The 13,295-nt window shown below is 43.3% G+C and overlaps 1 protein-coding gene and 1 long non-coding RNA gene across 2 annotated transcripts; one reads left to right on the top strand and one right to left on the bottom strand.

The window, feature by feature from the left end:
* Window positions 1–970: 970 nt before the first annotated feature.
* Window positions 971–5,160, top strand: LOC114803265 (uncharacterized). The gene is made up of 4 exons (XR_003751899.1): window positions 971–1,026; window positions 4,571–4,734; window positions 4,831–4,891; window positions 4,972–5,160. It is a non-coding gene; the product is annotated as an uncharacterized LOC114803265 (long non-coding RNA).
* A 1,966-nt stretch (window positions 5,161–7,126) lies between these two features.
* Window positions 7,127–8,512, bottom strand: LOC114803263 (epidermal differentiation-specific protein-like). Its single transcript, XM_029002706.1, has one exon. The coding sequence runs from the start codon at window positions 8,482–8,484 to the stop codon at window positions 7,465–7,467; it is 1,020 nt and encodes a 339-aa protein (XP_028858539.1). The 5' UTR covers window positions 8,485–8,512; the 3' UTR covers window positions 7,127–7,464.
* Window positions 8,513–13,295: the final 4,783 nt, after the last annotated feature.

The raw sequence follows: 13,295 nt of genomic DNA, 5'->3' as shown, positions 1-13,295 counted from the left end.
GCTGATCTGCTGGGCGTCCTGTTTCCCCGGACGAATAGGGCAGGTCAGGCGGATGTGTGAGGGGGAAGCGCAGTATGCACACAAACCCTCCCGAAAACGCCGTTGCTTCTCTTCAGGCGTGAGGGTTGTCCGTCCCAGCTGCATGGGTTCCCCCCTATGGTCTGGAGGAGTGACGGTGGGCGGAAGTGGTGATAGAGGCGGTCGAGGGGTCTGATGCAGGGTCGGAGTGGGGGCCGCAGTTTTCGGGAGTGCCAGCAGGTGGCGATCAATCCGCATCGCGAGTTGTATGAGGGCCTCATACGTTGCTGGCATCTCCCGGCTGACCATCTCACCACGAATTCGTGGGGCCAGTCCCTCATAGTACATCATCCGGAGGGCGTGGTCGCCCAGCGGAGTCTTTGCAGCCAGGGTCCGGAATCTGGCGGTAAACTGGCTGACTGATGAGGAACCCTGGCGCAGATGGTACAGCTGTGACGCGACGTCTTCCACACCGTCCGGATGACAGAAGGTGATTTTTAATTCCTCCACGAATTCGGCATATGAGAGAGACGCAGAACTGGGGGAACTAATTCGCGCAGCCGCCCACTCTGCTGCGGAACCACCGAGCCGGGTTAGGAGTAAGGCGATTCGGGACCGGGCACTGGGGTAGCGGCTAGGCTGCAGCTCGAAAATCAACGAGAGAGCGGTGAGGAGCACCTCGCCGCTCCCCTCGGTCCCGTTCCAGCGCTCCGGGAGCGGCAAACTGGGTTCGGGAACCGCGGGGGGGCGAGGGCTCTGCGCCGCACTCGCCGCTTCATGGTCTCGGTGCGCGGCAGTCATCTCATGAACGCGCTGCCGCAGGAAGCGAACCTCCTGCGACAGACTTCCAAAAAGATTCTCCTGCCGCGCTATTCGATCGCATAAAGCAGCGAGTTGTGAAGCGCGTAGTTGGGGCTCTGTCATTCTGTAACGCGAACCGGGACCAGAACGAGAGAGACGTGTAGGAGGAAACGAGAGACCTCAGTGCGGTGGGACGCAGGGAGGCAGGTAAGTTCCTCCACGTTAATCTGCGAACGGGGACGGCGCAAGCCGCAACACCACACTGATGTTGTCGTTCGCGTATTAAGACACGATACAGGGCAGGACAGGGCGACAGGAAGGAGTTCGAGGGTCAGGAGAACAGAGAGGACAGGTACGGTCTTACTGGGAGCGGGTTTTCGGAGCCGAGTCGAATGGCGTGCGTCATTCAATGACTGAGCAATTTGCAGCTGCTCTCCAGCCTAATATATAGGAGTCACGTTACCTCGTTTCCGTGTTACTCCCGGTCACATGACGAAATCATGTGACAGTATTAAGTTTGCAGTGTATATGATATAGTTATAATGCTTTATTTTCTTGACTCCTCCTGCCATCTTAAATGTCCTCTTCTTGGCATTCAGCCAAGATCGAGTTACCAGCCTGGCACCTGTATTCCCCGTATTCAGTCGAAGAGCTGTAGCCTGACTGGATCGTTATCTTGACTGGAAGCTTCACATCCACCTCTTTTCTCACAACATTCACAGTGAGCTTAGTGTGTGGATGAATGGTGGCTGGTAGGGAAATCTTCACACCCTTCTTTTCCGTCTTGGTGTTGCTGCTCCCCTTCTCCACAGTGAAAGTGTTACTCACAGACACATTGACTTCTTACTTCACTAAACCAATATCAAACCCAAATGACATTCCCACACTTATCTGTGTAGCATTGCTGAAGTTGAAGCTCTCAGTAACAGAACCTTCATACTCCCAACTGAGCTTAGAGGAGAAGGTCTGCTCACGTTTTCCACAATTCAAACAACAGATGGAGTCAATGACGACTGATTTGGTGTTTTCCTCCTTTTTGTCCCAGAGGAGCTCTGCTCTTATCTTTGGTCTCCCAGGTTTAATGGGACGAACCCAAGACACTTGGGACGTAGTTGTCCAACTCTGGCCACAATTGAACCTCCACCTCTGTTTAAATGCTCATAGAGGACACATGCTCCTCTGTCCACTCGGCAGGAAGAAATCATATCATTGAAACTGCCAAAACATATGTTGGTCTCGCAGTTGAGGGTAATACTCTTACCCCCATAGTGTGGATGTTCATACAACATTATCTGAGGATTTGTCAGATTCTCTTTCACTTTTTCCATTGAAGAAATGGCATCATGCCACTCCACTGTTGGATATTCACCCTCCTCATAGAAGATGTATTCACCCCGATAGACCGGCTTAGGCCTGTAAATTTAAGATTCTCGTACACAAAGATCTTGTTTACAGGATTTCAAGCCATTCCTGTACTCCTGAAGGTTGTGCAAGAGATGAGAGCAAAAGTATGTGTGTGAAGAATTCCTGCTTTTTTCATGAATTTTGAATAAAGCAAAGAAAACTTTAAGGGATCACTTTTGGGATCCAAGGGTTGCTACAGCAGCCTTGGACTCGCCAGGTTTTAATCACCCCAACTTGCTGCTCGATGGAACTCTTTATATGTTGGTTTTCTCCTTCACACTTTTGTCCTGCATTTTTGATGTCTCACTGTCCATGATGCTTTTCTGTTTCAGTGTTCGTTTGCTTTCTTTGTTTTCAGTTTATTCGCACTTAAATCACAATTTTCTTTGTCAGGCATTTGCACCTCCTTCACACGCCATGGCATAGTTATTAGACAAAAGATTAAATATACCAAAAGCACCAAAGACAGAACATAGGGAGTTTTTTGTAATTGTAAAACATGGCATTCATGTTCGGCAAGCATATAGATTTGGAAAACTAACAAGTCTGGAAATCATTTATGCATATCCCAATTTTAGTATCATGGTTCTGCCACGTCAACAGGTGGCATGCAGGGTCCCCGCAGACTGCGTGCTGCTGCAGCAGCCGCAGAGAAACACAAATAAGAATGGGGCGTTATAAATTGTGCTTGGTGGCCCCATTCATTTTTGAGGTCCAGGCTCCTGCCTGGTGTCATGTTTGCACTCTGCATGTAATAAATGTGAAAAAATTACAAACATCTTCTGGCGCATCCTTAGCAAGCTTTAAATACATAGAAAACTAAATTGTCATGTACAGACAGAAGGCCAGGAGAGAACTCTGAGGTCTCTGACTTGAGGCTTTTCCCCCATATTTTAAAAGTGCATAACTTCATTGTGGTGAAGATACAATTTTCCATTTAAAATTTAAAATCCTTAAAAATGAAGAATGGTCATACTGCTTTCCCACTTCAAGCACTGCCTTTTACTGCCATCTTCTGGTTCCTGTTTGACGTTTTTTAACATGGAATAATCAGGCTGTACTTGCTGAATAAGAGATTTTTGTGCGATTTCTAAATCATTGCAAAATCACTGTTGATGTCAACTAGGTCTTCTAGTATTCTGCTATATTTCGCTATCATGAGAGAAGGACTGAGGACCCCAAATCTCAAAAGAGATTTGATGAAACACATGGGCTAACAGGCTGACAATCGCAGTTTACCTGAAGAATTGACCAGGATGTGAGCCCCAGCAAGTTCTTAATAGGCTGTGTGAAGGTGCAGGGCACTGCAGAGGCTGATTTTAAGTGAAGTGAAAGTGAAGTGATTGTCATTGTGATACACAGCACACAGTGCACAAAAGATAGTGCAAGTACTGAGAGATAATAATAACCATTTGGCTAATATAAAATGCAAAAACGTTAAATGTAAGCATACATTCAATGTTTTATTTTTTAATACATTCTGACAGGTTGTGATTTCAGTTTTAGCAGCTGTAAATGTCAATTCCACAATTAATACAGAAAATGTGTAATTGCTCTCGCTTTTTCATAAACCTTTATGATGTGAAACATCATAGAAAATTCAAAAATTGCAAGACAAGAGAAAGAGAAGCAGTTTGCCGTAATTTGCTGTATTGTGTCTGCTGAATTCAATTAAATGCAAGCAGGTGAAGCAGGTCGATCAGGACACAGAAGAAATAGGTGGGGAAGTTAATCACAAAAATGAGACTATGATGCCACCTTGTGGGCCAGAAGTTGTCTCTATGCCTATTCCCACAACTTGAAGCAATGGCTCATAATATAGACAGAAAACATACAAGAAGTATCTGCAATATTATGACATGAAATTCATTAATAAATCATTGACACGTCAGAGAAGTGTAATTTATGAATTAATATTTTTTCTCAAAATATTTCGCCTCATTTGGTCAAGAGAGGTTTATCAATAACACAATATACACAGTATATATTGTCCGTATCTGCCATCCTCTGGCTGTACCACATAGCTCTGCATGATAGACTCTGGCTATGTGTCCTGGCCCCCTAAAACAATAACATGCGACACTCACATTTGTGGTGACATTTCTTTGTGCTGGTGGGGCCGCAGGTGGGGAAGCAGGAGGGGAAGCCTCCTGCAGGAGGGGGGTTGAGAGCCAGTAGTGAAAAACTATGGTATTGAATCTAATTGTAACATAATTCAATCAGGTAAGGTTTGAGCATGTCATGGATGTAGGTATTTTTTTATTTTACAAATGACACTTATGTAAATGGCAATAAATGTCTAATGCCGTTTTCATACAGTGCTCTTTTTCATTTGATGTCTCTTCAGCCAACAGAAAGAAGGCAGACGCTCGCCAGACTGGGGGAGGCCCTGCGCCACCACCACTCACAAATGCTGAGGAGATGGCCCTGAGTCTGAACTCTGGAAGGCCAGTGGCTGAGGGAATTCCTGTAGGGTGTTCATCAGAGCCAGTCACTCCCCAGGACACAAATGTAAGAGGGCTGCACACACCCACACCCATACACACACACACACACACATATATAAAATGTACTTATTTTCTTTCATTTTTGGATTGGTCTCAAAAGATTCTGATGGCAATGTCTGCCTTTTGCGGATCCTCCTGTCTTAACAGAAACCCAGGCAGTTGTAAGTGTCCTAATTTCTGGTGTATTGAGTTGGGTACGTAATATTATAAAGTGTGCTAAACCAAATGCTCATCTTCTCAGGATGTAGGGGATGAGGACACCATTTCTGCTGATCCAGAGAGCACAGTTCAGTGATGTACCGTAAACGCCAGAGTTTAATTAAATGGAAGTCATGTACAACATAATGTAACCCTAATCTACTGTATTTTCAGTTACCAGTAAAGAAGTTATATAGAATGCATCTGCTTAAACAAATAGAAAAAAACAATCGACAGGTCCTAAAATCGAGATTCTGAAACACAAGCTACAGTTAAGGTGTGTATTGTGATTAGTGGATTATATAAAAGTTTGGAAAGAATATAGAATTTTAACAGTTGCTTTTTAATTTGTAGGGAATAAAGACCAAATAAATTGTTGTGACCTATTTTTTCTTTAATTTTCTTTTTTGTGGTGGTGGCTGAATTAATCAGAGAATGAATAGTTGCTTATACGGTCTTGGACCACGCTTCTATCCTGGAAATCTGCAGTGTGGATGGGGTCTTCCCCTGGGTCATGTATGTGTAGGGCAGGCTGTTGTTCCCCTTTAAAAATGGCAATATTATGGAGAACTACACATGCCACATTGATGCCGCAGGCCCTCTCAGGGGTGACCCTGAGGTGACGTAGGCACTGGCACTGCCTCTAGTTTTACTATGTGCCACACTGAATCAATGCTGTGGTGCTTGTTCAGGCTCTGGGTAAGGGGTTACCAGTGTAGGCTGGCATGGGTTGCCCCTATCCCCCAGTAGAAAGCAGTCAACTGCTTTAAAAGCAGCTGTAAAAAAAGTTTACATTGGTTTAGTGCTGCATTGAAGTGCCCAAGTGTGTAATGCATACATTTACTTACCACTGCTTAGGGTAGACTCACAATATATATTCGTGAGTCATTAACAGAGCCGATCCACTTGGCCTCAATATTGGTGATAATATGTGCAGCATCACATATGATCTTCACAGTGGAAAGAATAAGATATGAGATATAGTATTGCTATATGGTATTTCACCATTCTAAACTGCATGTAACTCAGTGTACCTCCACATTAATACTGTGGATTGACTTTCTGTTAACATAGTATGCCTCATTTTCACTTGGTGCAAAGATAGGAAAGATATGCGTGCCATCAATGCATCCAACCACATTGGGAAATCCTGAAGGTAATTTTGAATATTAGGTTACTTTCAGAGGGCACAGCAAAATTTCATTAACTGAACATATATATTTTTTCATATTAAAAACATTTGAACACTACAGACCAGCAATTCTGTAAAATTCCTCTTTGATGACTCCCAGGGGTTTGTGGCCAGGAAACACTACACAAATGTGCAGCGTTTCAGAGCGAAGCACACTTTCTGTACAGCTCTGCATACAGTGGCCTTACTAATATGCTCCGCATACCCGATATTCTACAGTAAGCTTCCATTAGTTTAGAGAATAAAACAGGTTCCTGACCAGGTTAGGTTCACAGAGTAAGTTACCACGGTAACTGACTCTGGGTAAAAGTTACCTCTCTTTCAGAAACAGGCTTGACTTACCCTGCTTTCTCGAGTTTGACAAACCTGCCACTTTGAAACGGAAAAACCAGAGTTTCTCTCATTTCAGGCTTAACATTTTTCACTTGTAACCTCCTTTCTGAAACAGGCCCCTGGTGTGTTAAACCACTGGTGACTCATTTTAAATGAAAACGAGGCTTTTCTTTCTTTTAGTTGTTTTAGTCACTGAGTTCTGAGAAAAACCTGAACTCTTCTGAAATTTGTGAAGACAATAATGCTTCTGATGTCTAAAAAGAGAACACATTCCAGAAATTAGATGTTTGTTTTCATTTCTTTAATCTGTATATACATATGTGTTATTTTATTCCATAATATATCACTCTGATCTCATGATTCTCATAGGTATTGCAAATCTGCTTATCCAGAATATACATAATTATTGTGTATTGTCTGTTCATAGTCTCCCTTTGATATCTCCTGTTATGGGAGATCACTGCTGATCAACTTGTGTGGTTGTCTGCATGAATAGAGTTTTTTTATGCTGGATGCCTCTCCTGATGCAGCCCTCCCTGTTTACCGTGGCCTCGGACCAGCATGAACAAATGCACAGTAACAGGCATCCCCAGTGGCATGTGATTGCATGTGGATAAAATAATTGTTTTGCTGGACCTTAGTTAATGCATAACTACAAGAAATTAACATTTGATGCATCAAAGAAAAAATGCTTAGTTTAATAATGCTAATCATTTAATAATAATTGCCACAATGACAATCACTTCACTTGTACTAATAAATTTAGGTTAACATATAGGAAAAATCACACCAGCTTTATGTAAATCACAAGAGGTACACCAATATATAAAGACTGACAGACTTACATTTTAAGCATTTTAGTTATGGAAAAATGAAATCAAGAAATGCTCTATAGGTTATGGCGTATAAGATTACAAAGTAAAAATTAAGTTTATTATTAGTAAGTAGTATTTAGTTTGCTGTCTATATGATATGGTTATAATTCTTTTTTTTTTTTTTTTTACTTAAGCCTTAAATGTCCTCTTCTTGGTATTCAGCCAAGATCGAGTTACCAGCCTGGCACCTGTATTCCCCGTATTCAGTCGAAGAGCTATAGCCTGACTGGATCGTTATCTTGACTGGAACCTTCACATCAACCTCTTTTCTCACTACATTCACAGTGAGCTTGGTGTGTGGATGAATGGTGGCTGGTATGGAGATCTTCACACCCTTCTTTTCCGTCTTGGTGTTGCTGCTCCCCTTCTCCACAGTGAAAGTGTTACTGACAGACACATTGACCTCTGATTTCACTATACCAATATTAAACCCAAATGACATCCCCACAGTTATCTGTGTAGCATTGCTGAAGTTGAAGCTCTCGGTGACAGAACCTTCATACTCCCGACTGAGCTCAGAGGAGAAGGTCTGCTCATGTTTTCCACGATTCACACCACATATGGAGTCAATGACGACTGATTTGGTGTTTTCTTCTTTCTTGTCCCAGATGAGCTCTGCTGTTATCTTGGGTCTCCCAGGTTTAAGAGGACGAACCCAAGACACTTGGTTGTCAATCCAGCCTATGCTTGGAAATTTTCTTCCAGCTCTGACCAGAATTGAACGACCACCTCTGTTTGGATGCTCATAGAGGACCCATGCTCCTCTGTCCACTCGGCAGGAAGAAATCATATCATTGAAACTGCCAAAACATAAGTTGGTCTCACAGTTGAGGGTAATGCTCCTACCCCCATAGTTTTGATTCTCATACAGTGTGATCTGAGGATTTGTCAGATCTTCTTTCACCTGTTCCAGTGAAGAAATTGCATCATGCCACACCACTGATCGACATTCACCCTCCTCAAAGTAGAACATGGCACCCTGACAGTGGGGGTGTTCGTATAACACCCATGGCTGCCCTATGACCTTCACAGAGGAGATACAGTCATTAAAACTAACATCCCGAAGGTCTGGACAATACTCAGTGAACTCCCGGCTCACTCCTTGAAAGTCAGGATGCTCGTACACAAAAATCTTGTTTACAGGATTTGAAGCCATTCCCGTACTCCTGAAGGTTGTGCAAGAGGTGAGAGCAAAAGTGTGTGTGTGAAGAATTCCTGCTGTATTTGTAGTGATCTTAGAGTGGGCTGAACTGCACAGAGCCAATCATCTTGTTTAGGAGGGTCTACCAGGTGTGCATTTTTTTCTGCACATTTCCTGATCAAAGCTGATGCCTTAGCTGCTCATAAAATTCAAAAGATATTTGTTTATTACTATTAATATCTTTTTTATTTCATATCTCGAGTTTGGTGGGTCCACCTGAGGTGGGCTATTTAACATCAGGTCTTTTCTGTTTTAATAGCTTTAATTTTCTGTCATTCATACAAGGGATCATTGTTGATCATGTCATCTCCTGGCCCACAGGGGGCACTGCATTTACATTTAAATTTACATTTACTGCATTGCTCAAGAGACCAATGACCCAGAACTGAAACAAAACAGTTCATCATCCAATATTAAGTCCTGGAAGCCATGTTGGACGCTGCCCAAAAATTCTGTGTTTTATAAAAAAAATTACATTTGAATGCGAAAAGAGTTGTCCTTTAACGTTTAATAATTTATTGGGGTTGTCAGTCTAAATATTTTAAATAATTACTGACAGGATTAATGACATACTATTAATAACACAATTATTTTAGTTTGAAATGGTTTTATATAGTTTTTATAGTGTGTTCAGTTGGGAGGAATATATGATTCTGATGACACAACCCAAAATGCTGAAAAATGTATTATGGCAAGGATGAATTTGGCGTAAGTGTCATAGGCCAAACCCAAAGATATAAAATAAAGGAAGCACAGCCATGTTAAAGTTAATTTGTTCTAACAAATTAAATATATATCTATACATGAGGCTTTCGTTCAGCACCTAACAATCAACTTGAAATGTGTGCTAATTGAAACAGTAGACATCTATAAAATCACCCTTAATGTACACTTCTTAACCTCCACCAACAAATTGTTGAAGTTGAACTTTATTTTAATTTCAGCTATATACGTGTTAGATGATACAAAGTGAAACAAATGATAATTTCTCCGGAACCTGGTGCTACCTGTAACATTTGAAGAATTAAAAAGTTTCATAGTGACATAAAGTGCACATGTGTGATACAGACAAACTGTGCTACATAAAGTGCCAAGAGGGGACACAGGCAGTGCAAGAGTAGCTTTTAACTAAAACATGTAGACAACAATGAGACAGACAGCGCAAATAAATGTGCAAAGTAAATTAGTGCAAACATTGCATTTTGAACGGTGCGTTAATAGATAATATTACAGATGGATAATATCACTCAATATAACAGAGGTAGTGTGTGTGTCAGTGTCAAAAGTTCCTGTGTGTTCAGGTGGCTGATGGCCTGTGGGATGAAGCTGTTGCACAGACTGGCAGTGACTTCCCAAATGCTTCAGTTCCTTTTCCCAGATGGCAGGAGGGTGAAGAGTGCATGTGAGGAGTGTGTAGAATCGTTCACAATGCTGGCAGCTTTCCTGATGTGTGTGTGTGGTACATATCCATTATGGAGAGACTCTGATTATCTTCTCAGCTGTTCTCACTATCCACCGTAAGTTCCCAAACCAGACAGGGATGGAGCTGGTTAGAATGCTCTGAAGAGTCCCTCTGTAGAAGGTGGTGTGGATGGGTGGTGGGGGATGGGTTTTCCTCAGCCTCCACAGGAAGTAAAGATGCTGCAGGGCTTTCTTGGCTGTTGAGCTGGTGTTGAGAGTCCAGTTCTCCTCTAGATGAACACAGAGGAACTTTGTGTTCTTGACTATCTCCACACAAGGTCCATCGATGTTCAGTGGTGAGTGGTCCCTCCGTTGTCTTCTGAAGTCAACAATCATCTCCTTTGTTATGCCCACGTTCAGAAATAGATTGTTGTCCATCAGTCGTTGCACCTCCTCTCTTTATGCTGACTCATTGTTCTTGCTAATGTGACCCACCACGGTGGGTGTGAAGAAATTGCATCATGGCTTGATGTGGTTGGAGCTGTGCATCACTGCACAGTTGTGGGTCAACAGGGTGAACAGCATTGGACTGAGCACACAGCCCTGAGGAGCATCAGTGCGTAGTGAGGTGGTGCTGGAGACGCTGTTCTTGATCCGAACAGACTGAGGTCTCTCAGTTAACAAGTCCAAGATCCAGGGGTCATTGTCACAGTTTTTAGTCCTGTTTCAGTCCAGTTCACATACCTGTGGATGACTTCTTGTTTGATCATGTGGTGATGGACTTGAAGACTGTAATGTCATCAGTGCATTTGCTGATGTAGCTGTTCACTGATGTTGTGTATGCCTACAAGTTGATGATGTTGTCACCGTTGGTTGCAGCGTCTCTAAACATTGGCAGGGTTTGCAGTACGAGAGGAAGCAGAGAGAGCTGGCATTACCATGGCATAGCTGTACTGGAACTTGGTGGGTAGTAGAGGCAGCATGAGTCAGTGGAGCACCAAACAGGTCCATCCAAGGACGAGGCAGGGACAGAGACGGAGTGAAAGGTCAGCAACATCAGATGTGAAAAAAAGGGCATACAAGGTCAACTCGAAAAAAGGAGTCAGGAGCAGGTGGATGGCATGGAGCATTATCATTTTTGAGCACCGCCTTCGCATTAGCGCTGGGTGGAATGTACACTTTGATAATGAAAAGTGAGGTGAATTCCCTTGGTAGATAAAAAGGTCTGCATATCAGTCACAAAGTCCACCAGCGATGCACAGAGTTCTGGCATCATTCTGGCACCGCCGCCACGGTGTAAGCTGAGCTGTGCCACATATAAGTAAAATCAATGATGCAGGACTCTCTAGATTCCGCTGTAGTTTGATGTAGTCCAGTCCAAGGAACAGACGTTGGATAATAGGATGGACTGGAGAGCCGGTCAGCTGGGATCAGCTTTTAGCCTAGCATGGACACCTGCCCTTCCCGCACTTCCGGTCCCTCGTGCACCGCTTGCGGCGCCGTTTCCCTTGGAGGCCTTGGAGGCCTGCTCTCCGCAGCAGTCCGAGTGCGTGCAGTTGTTCTTGAAAGTCCGGAAAGTCAATCTGAAGGTCAGAATGATGAAGCTGGAAGAATTGTTTCTGATAGACATGGTCCTTGTTTTCCCTGATGTCCATGTGTCTTTTTCGGGTGTGCTGAAAAACAGCACCATTGCGAGCTGTTGCACCATCGTCTTACCGGAAACAGGCCAATAGGCCAAAAATCACCCCTCCCATAGAGGTAAAAAGAAATGAATTCTCAGCTACACTCTTTAAGGTCCGTTACAGATCTGATTTTTGTCTTATTGGACCATGCTGCTGTCTTCTTATGCCTGTTTAAAAACAGAGGCCAAAACAAGGTTGCACAGTGGACTGAAGATTGGGACAAAGGAATCTACTATCCCTTCTTGGCACGCCACACCATTTGTTTCCCCTGGCGATTATGGTACAGTATTATTCTTATTATGGAAAGTCTGGTTCAAGCACTCACAACTAATAGCCCCAACTGCCATATTTACATTTACAGCATTTATCAGACGCCCTTATCCAGAGCGGCTTACAATCAGTAGTTACAGGAACAGTCCCCCCCATAACCATAAGCAGTGTTGGGAAGGTTACTTTTCAAATTAAAATCAAATTAAAATTTTATTTGTCACATACATAGTCATACACGGTATGATATGCAGTGAAATGCTTTTTGCGACTACTACAGACCACAGTATTGCAAATGTTGCAAGTATACAATGAAAACCAATATGCAAATATTGCAAACATAACCAAATATTACACTTTTACATCTTTAACATAAAATATGTGTAACTTATAGTGTGAAGTTGTGCAAATGAGTGAAAGACAATGTTTAAAAAAAGAGCAGTAAAGTAAAAAGCTAAGAGACTTTGTGCAAAGTGATTTTGTGCGAAGTGATTTGTGCAAAGAGTCCAGAGTGATTGAAGGTGAAAGTGCTGGAGGCCTATGCACTGTTGTTGTTGAGAGCTCGGAGAGCCTGTGGGAAGAAGCTCCTCCTCATTCTCTCTGTGTTGGACTTCAGGGAGCGAAAGCGCTTCCCTGATCGCAGCAGAGAGAAGATTCCATTGTTGGGGTGGCTGAGGTCCTTCACTATCTTCATGGCCCTGGTACACCACTGTTTGCTGTAGATAAATTGAAGGTCGGCTTGGTATGGATGATTCGTTTGGCTGATCGAACCACCCTCTGTAGGGCTCGCCTGTCCTGCATGGTGCTGTTCCCAATCCAGGTTGAGATATTTCCTGTCAGGATGCTCTCTATGGTGCAGGAGTAGAAGTTCCTGAGCACCTTGGAGGGCAGTCTGAAGTCTCTCAGGTGTCTGAGGTGGTAGAGACACTGCCGGGCAATTTCACCACAGTGTTGATGTGACAGGACCATGACAGGTTCTCTAAAATGGGTTTTCAGTTTCTAAATATGTCAATGTAACTCCCCGCTCTTGCGCCTTGTTTTGCATATAGTTCTCTTCTGCGGTGGGTTAAACTGCCAGATCGCGTCTCCAGCCTTACCTTTTCATGAGAGAGGACTTCTTGTAGTTGCTTTATGAGGTCCTGTAGCCACTGTAGCACAACCATGAACATGTTATATGCCATTGTTGTATGTATGATGTGCTCAAGGTTATTAGCCCAACCTCCAACCTGACCAATATATCAGGGACGTGTCGTGGAGCTGAAGTGGAAATAAGGCCACTTTCAAACCATGACACTTTGATCTTTGTTTCTATGGCTTGCGCGGCATGAGTGATTTTGCTGCGGTCTTGTGCATGCACTGTGGTTGAAGTTCATGCCTATTTCTTGTGCTGAGCCCCATGGCAAGCGCAGCATATTG

Source organism: Denticeps clupeoides, chromosome 14, assembly GCF_900700375.1.
Source record: "Denticeps clupeoides chromosome 14, fDenClu1.1, whole genome shotgun sequence".
Lineage (NCBI taxonomy): Eukaryota > Metazoa > Chordata > Actinopteri > Clupeiformes > Denticipitidae > Denticeps > Denticeps clupeoides.
This window is presented reverse-complemented; position numbering and strand designations above follow the sequence as displayed.